The sequence below is a fragment of the Symsagittifera roscoffensis genome, chromosome 1, assembly GCF_963678635.1.
Source record: "Symsagittifera roscoffensis chromosome 1, txSymRosc1.1, whole genome shotgun sequence".
Classification (NCBI taxonomy): Eukaryota; Metazoa; Xenacoelomorpha; order Acoela; family Convolutidae; genus Symsagittifera; species Symsagittifera roscoffensis.
The window spans coordinates 22,909,003-22,921,188 of NC_087062.1; the positions used below are offsets into that span (position 1 = coordinate 22,909,003).

Genomic DNA, 12,186 nt, shown 5'->3' on the forward strand with positions numbered 1-12,186 from the left:
GCCATCAAAAAAGAAAGCTTAAGGTGAGGTTTCTCACAATTTGAATTTCCCTACTCGGGTACTGTAAAAGTACTCTCAGGAGTTGCAAATCTTGCGTCCAAATGCGACTGCTCAATTGCTTTCAGTTTCCCAGATGTGACGTTTCTTAGTTCATTTTAAATTCTCCGGAGAACTTTTACAAAACTTCGCAAAATTTAATGGTTCTTAAAAATTTGTATGAAAAATCTGAATAAAAAAACTTAGCTAAATTTGTAATAACGAACCCTCTAACTGGGTGTTGTCAGAGTACACTCAAAGGATAGTTTTTTGAGTTGTTTAAATTTCGAAGCACCACAGGTGCATTACACGCTAGTATCATAGAAAAGCCCTGTTAGTCAGTGTTGATAAAAAATGTGTTTAGTTTAATTTTGAGTCTCATGAAATTTTTTAAAATCCAAATGAAGAAATTTTTAGTTTGTTTAAAGGAAAACTCTATTTGAATGCTTTTTAGCGCTGCTTAACAACAAAAATTGGGACCGTTTCTCCCATTTTTTGTTATTCATTTTTCGATGAAAATTTTTTTCTAGCGTTCTACGTCTGCCGATTTATATCGCTATCTCATCACGCCGCGTAAAAAACTACGCTAATTCAAAAGAAAAAATTAGTTTTTCATGAACGTGTTCGGAAAATTCCGGGCTACTTCTACAGCATCCGACTGTCCCAGTTTGGATATATTTGGCTGCCTTTTTTCCGGGTTTTAAATTAATATCCCTTCTTTGGATCTGTTTTAAGACGTCTATTTTTGGCTGACCCACCCTAAAAGGTTTCTAAAGGCGCCTTTGGCGTCAGTATTTACCAATTTGGAGGGAGTGCGCACAAAAAACCCATAAAAATACCTTTCTTGGCCTGTTTCTCAATAGCTATGCCTATGCCGGCGGCACAGCAAAGTTTGTCAAATTAGCCTATATAGTGAAAAAAAACAGTGGTTTTCCGAGCTCTCCCAAAGCACTAAAAAGTCCCTGTTTCGGTCAAAGTTTCTGCGCCGCAGGCAAAATTTTGAAAAAAAAATAGCACAAAAAAGCGGTTTTTGGCACTTTTTGGAAAATGTTGTTAAAAAATCGCGTTTTTTCGGCGCGCGCTCCCCCCTTAAAATAAGTATATATTGGCGCCTAAGGCGCCTTTAGAAAAATTTTAGGGTCCGTCAGCCAAAATTAGATATCTGAAAATAGTTCAAACGGACCCTTTGGGTCGGTAAGGGTCGAATCCCTGAGGGAGGAGGGGCGTCCGCCCCCGCCTCTAAATCCGCCCCTGTAATTAGGGTCTTTATAGGGATTTCGGAGAGGTCGGAACAGCAATTTGAAGGAAAATGTCGACAAGTTTTCGAAATTTTTTGAAGATCCCCCCTCGAGATAATCCTAGATCTGCCCCCTGTTAGTAACTAGGCTTCGAAATAATTCTCATTCACGTAATGGTGTACACAAGAACCTCTTTGAAGTATGTGCCAATTATTCTTGAAAGTTTTGGCCCAAAAATGTGCTTTTCGGCTCAAGAGAATTGGGCTGCCCTCCGCTGTCGCAGAGTGCATTCAAAGAAAACTTATCAAATAGATTTGAATACTTACCTATTTAATAAATTTATCACAACAATTAGGCTAAAAGCAACTGACAGTATCCTGGCTGGTATTCAAACTCCTTCAAAGTAAGTAAGCATTGGCACCAAAAGCGCCTCTGCACAAAATAGGCTTGGTCAGAAAAAAAATTTAGCAGCCAGTATGAATTGAGGTGCCCCTCGGCACGCTACATTGTCTTAGCCTTTGCACTCAATTTAAATTTAGTGCTCAATTGTAGTTTCATCGATTAGGTAAGAAAATGGTTCTGGTATTCACAAAATGCGATAATGCGATAGCTTTTCGTAGCATCAGGATGTTAAGCACTGCTTGTTTATCTAGTTTTTAGCTGAGGAGAAAGGGTGTTTTGCCAAATGAACAGTGCGTGAATGAAAGTGGTAATTTGCTGGACGATGGAAGAAGCCAAAATAATGTTTACAAACTTGGAAACAAATGCTTGGATAAGAAATTATTTTAGTAATTCTAATTGAAAATTAAAAAGCATATACCTTGCGTTATACCGTTCGAATTCGTATTCTTTCGATATTTTGTAAGCCATTTAAATTTATCTGCAGCGGCTTATGCAATAATGAAGGAGCTCTCTGTGATTGCGGTGGTGCTGCAAGTGATTGCATACTACCCCAAAGCATTATTCCTTTTCGCCCCCTTTCACTTCGTGTTCGAGAGTGTTTGGAGCGCGTATGGAAAGGTTTGTCGTTTGAAACTGTTTTCATAAAAATGAGGGGAAATGCTATCTAAATTTATGTTCCAAATTGCATCCACCTGAATTTGTTGCGTAAAAATCTGGATGAAATTGAATTTTAAATAACTCGACTCAGAAATACATAGTTTTTTAAACTTCTTTTTGAAGCCTTAAATAATTCAAAATTTGTCTTAATTTTGGTTTCAAGCTTAAATTTTACAAGGACAAATTTTTAAAAATTTTTCTGCCTCAGACGTATGTGTGCTTCTAAATGTATTGTTAATAATTCCATTCTTAAAAAATGAGGTTTTGAAACTAACTTTAAGTTTAAAGCCTTTTTACTTGAAACAGTCGTTGAAGGCGTTTGAGATAGCCGAATTGGCTATCAGTTTGGCATAGCTACAAACGCTCCTGAATTGTTTGAATGTCATGGTAGGTGGTTGCCTACTGGGGCGTGTGGTCTGTGTGTTATGAATTGATCGGGACTCTAGGGGGAGAGCTAGTATGTCCCTCTGCCGCAGAGACAAGCGCCATCGACAAACCAGGTACTAATTTTCCCAATCAAGTTTTTAATGAAGTTTAAATTAACTGTCTTTTTTGAAGTAGGTTGAAAAGTATCGTTTTATTGGGCCCAAAGATCAAATCTCCAGTGCAAATATGAACTATGTAATGCAACCAACCATTTTTACTACTAGGTTATCTATTATTGAATTTCAAATGGCTGGAATATAAGAAGTTGTTGCACTCAATGCTATTTTGCTCTTAGCAAAAAGTTCCAGGTCTGACTTATAGTATATACAAACTCAACCGAATCACTAGAAATTGGATTCAGAAAACAGTGTGAATTAACCTCGAAGTTTTTTTACAAGTTATTCCAAAACATTTAATCAAAGAAAGTTTTTGCATCACTGTTAATTTTTGATTGACACTTGTACTTTTGCAGCCTACATAATCTCGGGCCAGCTGTTCTCCATTGTTGCCGGTGTTCTCTCAATCGTGGCTGTCATCCTCACTATCATCTATATCGGTGACGTCATCCCCAAGAGGAAGGTCAATCGCATTGTGGCCCTCGTGGGGGCTGGAGTCCAGATTGGACAGGCCATTGTCCTGGTCATCAGTGTGCCACCGATGGCAGCCGGGGCTGCTAGTGATACGCCCAGCAACCAGGTATGTCAAATGCTTAATAGATTTGCTCAAAGGACAATTATTGCCTTTGAAGAATCGCGTAAGAATGTACTGTAAGGGTATTGCAACCGGGTACTAGACTTTTTCCCGTAAAAATAAGTTTGTCCACAGAGTTCTCAAGTTCGCACGTGTTTTACTGTAGAGGTACATGTAGTATGTGCATGTTAGGTTAGATATGGACCTCGTGTGATTGTTATGAGTTCCTTTAATAGTATTTTTTGTGCCAAAAAAGTTCGGTATTTTTTCGGCACTTGAGTGTCGATTTTAATTCTGCTCATTTTCCGAATGATTTTTTTTTTCAATTACTTTTTGTTGGTTTTTATAAGAATGGCATAAGTCTCACAAAATGTTTCAGACAAATCTAAATCACTTTCCCAGACCCTTCCTAATAAAAATGAAAGAAAAAAAATAAAAATGTTAGATTTCTTTTTTTGAAATTTTTTCGAAAAAAATTTTTCAGAAAATTTTTCGTGTTTTTTGTTTGTTTTTTCAGTGTGCATACTAACTTCGGTTTTAACTTTTTATGCTTTTATTTGTTCAATCAGCTGATTTTATCATATATATATATTTTTGATTTCGCATTTCTTTTGTTTTTCTTAAGTTAATTTTTTCTAAGTTTTTCTGTCAACAATTGAAAAAATGTCCTCATTGCTTTTTTGTCCATATTGCTTCCAAAAGTAGCTCTTTGAATTCTAAAAACGAGAATCAAGCAAGCTTGAATTGCCACCAAATCAGGAATAAATAAATTCAAAAACTTTTGATAATTTGAATAAAAATTGCTAGTCGAGTTCATCGTTTTGCTAAGTCAATTTGAGTTCCTGTCTGCTAATTTTTTGCTTCTTCAGTTTTGTGTAGTTTCTTTGTGTTAGGATGGTAAAAACGGGAACTAAGCAAGCTTGAAGTGCTATCAATTCAGAAATTTTCAATTATGAAATTTACGAAAATTTTTTCAGAATTACTAGACGAATTTATCATTTTCCTTTTTTGTTCGCTAATTAAAAAATTGTTTTTTATGTCTTCTGACGTCTAGGTAAATTTGATCTCTTTTCGGGCTACATCTTTCAGTTCGATGGCTTATGTGTTTCTTAATATTTGTTGTTTTTTTTGGTTTGATTTTTTGGTAAACCGTTTTTCCAGTCAAGATGTTGGTCTTCTCTGATCGGATTTTTATAGAAAATGAAAATCGGCATTTTTTTGGCTTCATAGCTGTTCAAAATCACTTGATTTTTTATAAACAGTGTCTAGTTCTTGTTTTTTGTTCCTTTGGTTTTTTCAGTCCGTTTTTGTTAAATTCATATAAAATTAAATTTTAAGTTTTTGAATTGTTTTGGTATCGATTTTCGCAAGTTTTGAGTTTTTTTTCAGATCACATTTGTCGTGTTTCTAGTCTAGTTTGTCTAGGTTTCTGAAAAATGTAATTTTGTTGTTCGGTATTTTTGTGTCTTTCATTTACTAATTTAAAAAGTAAATCAGAGTTAGTAGTTTTTGGTTCTTTCATCAATGCAGTTTACCAATACAGTTTACCCATGGTTCGATCGCGTGTCTTCAGAATACTTTGATGCATAGCAGACATGTTTAAAAAGTATGTTGGAGGTTGGCTCATTTTGTTGCTTATATAATTTTTAAAAAATTTTGCTACAATTTTGTTATCTGATTTTTTGATTACTTCTTGACTTATAGTTTTTGCATCGCAAGTGCTGCGAAGCTCTGCTTCGCCTCTGTGTTGAACATTCATCGCGTCAGAACAATCATAATAGCTCGAATACGAATAATATCATTGCAGTTTTCTTGTATGAAATCATAGTACTGAAGTATAAACTAACAAAGAACAATAGACAACGAATGCGATTTTGCTAAATTTTGTGGTAGGATCCTCGAAAAGTGGCCTTCAGAATATCAAGGGAATGTGGATCTATGCTTTAAAGTAAAACCTGATAATATACTGACCAGGTTTAACTTTAGGACCTGGTGATCAAGTGGAGCTTCTTTATGGGATATGCGGACTGTGGTCTGGTGGCTCTCTCGGGTGCAGCCGCCCTAATAGCCGCTTTAGTCGGGGACAAGTTCGGAATTGCCAAGGTATGTCCGATCTACCCAGGAGTGTTTGTTTTTTTTCTCATCAGAGAAACAAAAAGATAAACAATGCGTAAAATATTTGCATAAAAAACAAGGGTAGCGGGTTGCTGTGCAGGTAGCGCAGAATGTTCCGATCATAGTCTTGAAAAATTCAAGTTTTTTTTTCAAATTAGTATAGTTTTTTGTGCGTGCTGTGATAAAAGGATCTGAAGAATATGGAATATGGCTTAGGTATATTCGACAATCACAGTAAAATGCGCAAATTGGGCATTAATTTTGTCAAAAAATGCTAAAAAGAAACTAAAACAAATAAATTAAAAAATTAGAAAGAAAATATTGATACATTTTTGAAGTATTGAAATTTTAATTGCAAAGACCGCACTGAGAAAATTTTTAAAAATTATTTGACTGGAGTAAAACTTAAGTTTCAAGCCCATCCTTCTATAAAAGTCTTCTCGCTTGCTTAACTCGCTCGAAATTGAACTAAAACTGAAAAGATTTAAACCAGTTGTTCTCGGCACTGGGACAAATTTTTGAAAATTTTAAAAAGTTTTTCGAAGCAGGGCTAAAAGGTCTTTTTTATGTTATATTACTCTACCATTTCGATGATTTTTTGTGGCAGCTTCTCTTGGTTGAAAAGCGAAGTTAGCCTTCTCGCTCGCTTTTCTTGCTCGAAATTAGACCTGTTTTTATAAAATACTGGGACAACTTTTTGAATCTTTTTAATAGCGTTCGAATCACGACTGAAATTGCTTTAATATGATGTATATTTCGATCCATTTCGATGATTACTTGTGGTACTTGATTTTGCGTGGAAAACAAAAAAGAGAAAAACTAAAACACGCCCGAATTCAATGTTCCTCCCCATTTTTTAAATGGTTGAAACAATAAAGCAACGAAGAAGTCAAGTTTTTGTCTACATGAGATTTTCGTACGCTTACTTATATATTTATAAACCAGGATAGCCGGTTACTGTGCAAGTAGCACAGAATGTTCCGACCGTAGTCTCAAAAAATACAACAAATTTTTTTCAAGTTATTGTCGTTTTTTTTGGCGCGGTGTGATAAAAGGAGCGGAAAAAATTGGGGATAAGATATATTTGACAGCCATACTACAATAAACAAATCGAAAAACAACTTTTGTAGAAAAATTACTAGAAAAACGAAAAAAAAATTAAATTTTTTTTTTCGAATTTTAAAAGTTTTCTGCAGTTTTTTGAATTTTTGAAAATTTTGTTTCCAAAAGGCGTTAAAATACTCAAATTAAACTACAGTTACCCAAGGCAAACTAAGTTTTACGTTTTAAATTAAGCTTTTGTAAGCTTTTAAGCCATAATAAGACTGCTCGCTCGCTTTATTCGCTCGAAATAAGACGAAAAATCAAAAACTTCAAACCGGTTTTTCTCGACACTGGGAAATATTTTATAAAATTTTTAAATGTGGTTTCAAGCACGACTGTAAAGGCTTTAATATGATATATCATTCACTCCAGTCTGATTATTATTTGTGGCACCTGATTTTGCGTGAAAAACAAAAGAAAAAAACTAAAACACACCCGAATTTTCAATGGTCGGAACAAAAAACGAGTGCATTGAGCTTTAACAGTACACTGACAAGCGAAGTTTTGATTTGAAGCAATAATAATTAAAATGTTTAGTCAAATTTTCCAGGTCAAACCAGACGCAGCGAAGAAGAAGTGGAACAAACTCGCAGCTGCTAACAAGGTTGCCGGAGCAGCGGCTGTGGGTGGGGGACGGAAGGGAAAGTATGCACAAGGAAAGAAGGAAGGGGGACGCGGTAAGGGGACAATGGCAGCAGCGGCAGCAGCTGCGAAGAAAACAGCCACACCCGATGACACTGAGATTATTAACATTTGATGAACAACATCAAGTTGAACTACGCGTAAATTCTACCTTGTAGTTTTAAATTGACGATGAGTTTTAAAAACAACATAAACTTAAAACATCCATCAATACAAAATGTTTTGAATGTTTTTTCATGAGCAAATTGAAGAGCGAATTCTGCTGATTGAAGTTATCCCGCCAAAACGTACAAATCTTGAATATTAAAACGCGTTTTTCACAAGTTGGCTGCTTCAAACAAAAAAAGAAGTGAGCAAAACTGCTTAGAAAAAAATTTTACAAAATTTGGGGCCTAAAATGTATCCCAAAAACCATTTTTTTTAAATCAACCAAAGTGACCGTTTCAATTGCCGAAAAAACTATATCAAAGTAATCCTGTTATGTAGACCAACAAAAATTTCAGAAGGGTATAATCTTCTCAATTTTGTATGAATATATGTTTTTTCGTTTTGATAATGTTTTGAACAAATTTTTGAAAATTGTAACATTTTTATAAATTGTTGGTCTACATGAAAGGCTTAACTTGATTTTGTTTTGACAACACTTGAACCTGTATTTTCGGCGTAATACTAAATAGATAAAAAACCAAAACATCAATTTATGGCAAAATTGATGGCCCTATTTCCGCGAAATAAATTTCACCATGCTTGGCTTCAGCTAAAATAAATATAGCACGCAATTTTTTCACTCCAAAAAAACCAAACATACGTAACCCTACGAAAATTGATGACTGGAAAATTTCTTGTTTCTTGCAAATTTGCAGGGAAGTTTCTTGCATTTTTTTTTCGCTCGGCATCAATATCTTCCAAACGGCATGAAAGTTTTAGTAAATAATTGATAAAAATAAAAGTCAAAAATTAACCGAATATCCTTTTTTTGGCATTCGTTACACAAATAAAGCTTGTGCGATAGTATGAACTCTCTCTTTTTTCCATCTTAAGTCGCAAATATTAGTGTTCATTTTGAAAGTGTTCAATTTGATCAATAACCAGCTATTAAGTACAGTCTATGCTAAGGATATTAACACAGACTATTATATTACAAATAGCACTTTAGTTTCAAGGTATCATGGATCTGTAGCGTAGATGTAGGGAAGGAGACCCGCAACAAAATAAGAGGGTTCGAACTTCGAACCTGGGCAGGGTCGAAGGTTTGCAATTATTTTGTTTCGTATACTAGTTGAAATGCGTCAGCTCTATAATTTGAGGCATGTTAGATGGTATTTTTTTTCAAATTGACTGGCACTGCTACTGCCTCATAACTGGCTTGTGTCAATTAGCAATTATATAGACTAATAATTGGTGTGCGTCTCTTAAGACAACGTTCAACTCGTTCAGTTTTTTCCGGTAGCGTTATCGGTCATATTTTTGCTTGTGTATGCGAAGTGCAACTTCGCCTCTGTGTCTAATATCGCAACAGCAAGAATTCTCGCATCGAGGCGATTGCTTTAAGAAATCTGAAATCGTTTCGGTTATAATTTAAAAAATGTCTAAAACGAATGATCGCTTGAGTGTCAATAAGTGTAATGAACAACAAATTGAGAAAGTTTTAAAAACTTGATTGACTTCTACAGGGTCTTTCAGTTAGAATGTTTTTTTTTGAAACGCTTATAACTTTTAAATGGAACATTGGATTTAACTGATTTTTTTTACATTTTTTTTTATATAACAGATTAAGATTTTTGAACACGTACATAAGAGTTATAATAACTGCTGGAAATGTCCGCCATTTTCCTGAATACAAAAATTAAACCCGCTTCTCAAAATTTGTTGCTGCAATCACTGCCTGCGCCGGAGTTATCGTTCCACAAGCGTTCTCCACAGTTTGGATAAGATTTGGGACTGTCTGGGGGTTGGCATCAAATATCATTTTACCCAAATGACCCCATAGCCAAAAATCCAATGGATTGAAGTCCAAGGTTTGGGGTGGCCAAGGAATTGCACTCCTCCTGACTGGACTTGAATCCATTATATTTTTGGCTATGGGGTCATTTGGGTAAAATGATATTTGATCCGAACCCCCAGACAGTCCCAAATCTTATGCAAACTGTGGAGAACGCTTGTGGAACAATAAATCCGGCGCAGGCAGTAAAAGCAGCAACAAATTTTGAGAAGCGGTTACATCTTTGTATTCAAGAAAATGGCGAACATTTCCAGCAGTTATTATAACTCTTATGTACGTGTTCAAAAATCTTAATCTGTTATATAAGAAAAGTAAAAAGAATCAGTTAAATCCAATGTTCAATTTAAAAGTTATAGACGTTTCAAAAAAACCATTCTTACTGAAAGACCCTGTAGTTTGGAAAATTTACTGTAATTTTTAGCTCCTCCAGCAGAATGAAAAAATTACCTATTCATCTAGTTTTTAAAGTTGAGTCAATTCTATCAAAAAAAGTCAATCACAAATTATTGTTGAAATTCGATAAAATTCAAGGGCGTACAATTTTTTATACCAAAATTTCGACAATTTCTGAAAAATTTTCGAAACAATTCAGTTTTGCTTTCTTACGTTCATTGACACTTGTTCAACTGTCTGCTGGCTGTTTATTTTTCAAACGCAAAGGCATGTTGTTAATCATGCAATTTTTAAATCAATTACCTTGCTTCAAATCAGTTTGGTACAAATATTGAGCCAAGGTTATTTGCCGAGAAGTATATAAGCGTCAGTTGCTCAAGCCAACGCTTTTATTAAATTACAAACTGGCTTTTTTGAGCCTGTTTTGCATAAAAAAGTTCCCGTTATTGTCCACACTTTCAGTATCAGGATTTTTGCCTAACTCTAATTCTTTTGTTTGCGGTTAAATGAAATTTCACTGTATTTTGTGCTGAACAAAATACTATAGTGCTGAATTAAAGCAATCAGATGAAATGAACTAAAACTGAATTTTCAAACTCGTTTTGCCAATTTCAGCAGTATTTGGCCAAAAAAAAAAGATTACAAAAATTCCTTGGAATTTTACCACCATTTTTATGGCGCAATTTTTTTTTTGCAAGCTTTCGAAACAAATTACCCTCTTAAAATAGGTCAACTCATTTTGTTTAAAATTTAAGAGGGTGTCATTTGATGTAATAATGATTACAGCTTAGCATGTGTACATCCTCAATTTTGAACAGCAGAATTAACCCGTTTTAAGGGTGTAATTTTGCTTAAAATTACACCATGAAAAAGCTGGTAATCCACGCAATTTTTGTATTCAATATTTTTTGCCCAAATATTACTGAAAATGAGAAAAACGAAATTGAAATTTCAGTTTTATTTCATTCCATCGTGTTGTGTTAATTCAGCATTATAAGATCTTGGTCAGCACAAAATGCAGTGAAAGTTCATCAAACCGCAAAAAGCGTATGAACAAGTTGTTGAATAAAATCTTTGACTCAATGGCGCAAAATGGCTATATCTTGGGCAGGTTTTTCCGAAAAAGTTTTTTGTAGGGTGATTTATTGTGAAAGTAAATGGTGTATTACTTATTACATCTATCTGAAATACCCTGTATCTTGCCATTTTTGTTTAAATATACCAAGACAATTTCGTTTTAATTTAAAAAATGGAGCGGAATGTAGTTTGGTGCACTTTCAAAATTCCAATAAGTCAATTTCAAAACCAGAATGACCCTACAAAAAATTGTCGCTGGTAGAATAAAATCTCAGGGTATCAATATCTTTTAAATTGTGTAGAAAGCTAATGCATCTTCTTGGCAGAAAAACCAACGTGAGTATAAATATTCCGTTACCTTCTCCGAAAGTTGGAACAATCATTGAGCGATCTCGGCGGTTTCATTGACGCATATTTTGAGTATTCATTTTATATTAAAAGTTCGTTGTCTGCATTCACAATCATATCTATGCAACCCATTGTCAATAGACCGATGATTCGTGCACAACATGATCCGTGCTAATTGCATGATGGTGAGGCAAGATTACATAACCCAGAAAACTAACAAAAAGAAATTGCATTTAATTTTGAACTTTGAGATGAAAGCAATTATCCGCTATGAGCTAAACAACTCGTATGTTAATATCTGTCCCCGTGTATCAAGAATAATCCGGTCTCGTAATATCAAATTGTTTGATCCTCTTATCTGAAATAGGAAACCTTACTTAAAAACACCTTCTGGTTATTTTATAGGTTTCTCTGAGAGTTCTGTTACTGATAGTCTAATAAAGGTCGCAAAGAGCTGTTAACCTTTTAGCTGACATCTTGGTTGCTCTGTATCAACTTACATAATAAAACAGAGTCTCATTGTCTGCTGAACAACTAAATAAGCTTCAGCTAATTTCCGTAACACTGCAGCGTTTTTATTCAATCATAAGCGGGGAAATGAAATCTTTTTAACCACTCCATGGCAGATTTCTAGAGTAGGTTGGAATGCAACCTATCGATTGTCTTCATCATCGTAGACCAAACAAAAAATAATCCTTTTAGCTCGAAAAATCAAAGAAAAAGCGGAACATCTTTGGTGATTTGCTGTTTTTGTTTGACGATCAATGAAAAACCATTCAATTAGAAAAACTCGTGAAAAATTTAAACTAACTTGGCTCACGTTCCGTTTTTTTATTATCTTCACCTAATGGAGGTGTACGTGTAATCCTACTTTGAAAATATCCGGTTGAAGAGATTGCGCGTCCTCAAGTTTTCATTGATCTCAGCAACTTCATTAAAAATAATGAACACCTGGAAACGTTTGCTTTTGTTATTAAACGACGCCGCTTTTCTGTGCTTGCACGTTTCGCGAGAGGAGTTGCGGAGAGGACCCTATGGATTCAAGTGAGTTTGTAA

The 12,186-nt window shown here is 34.8% G+C and overlaps 2 protein-coding genes across 2 annotated transcripts in view; both read left to right on the plus strand.

Moving 5' to 3' along the window:
• The first annotated feature begins 1,893 nt into the window (after nucleotides 1-1,893).
• On the plus strand, nucleotides 1,894-7,537 carry LOC134855646 (uncharacterized). The gene is made up of 5 exons (XM_063872215.1): nucleotides 1,894-2,294; nucleotides 2,725-2,833; nucleotides 3,232-3,455; nucleotides 5,436-5,552; nucleotides 7,219-7,537. The coding sequence occupies exons 1-5, from the start codon at nucleotides 2,175-2,177 to the stop codon at nucleotides 7,423-7,425; spliced, it is 777 nt and encodes a 258-aa protein (XP_063728285.1). The 5' UTR covers nucleotides 1,894-2,174; the 3' UTR covers nucleotides 7,426-7,537.
• A 4,543-nt stretch (nucleotides 7,538-12,080) lies between these two features.
• Nucleotides 12,081-12,186, plus strand: part of LOC134855656 (gamma-aminobutyric acid receptor subunit rho-2-like) — a 50,966-nt gene continuing 50,860 nt past the window's right edge. The window contains exon 1 of the mRNA XM_063872246.1: nucleotides 12,081-12,174. The gene's annotated coding sequence lies outside the window, so the exon portion shown is untranslated. The remainder of the gene's footprint in view (nucleotides 12,175-12,186) is intronic.

Bases quoted from the DNA above. Each gene is read 5' to 3' on its own strand.
- LOC134855646 (XM_063872215.1), top strand. From the start codon at position 2,175: ATGAAGGAGCTCTCTGTGATTGCGGTGGTGCTGCAAGTGATTGCATAC. The intron at 2,295-2,724 runs GTTTGTCGTTTG...ATGTCATGGTAG, and splicing joins TTTGGAGCGCGTATGGAAAG to GTGGTTGCCTACTGGGGCGT. The intron at 5,553-7,218 runs GTATGTCCGATC...CAAATTTTCCAG, and splicing joins ACAAGTTCGGAATTGCCAAG to GTCAAACCAGACGCAGCGAA.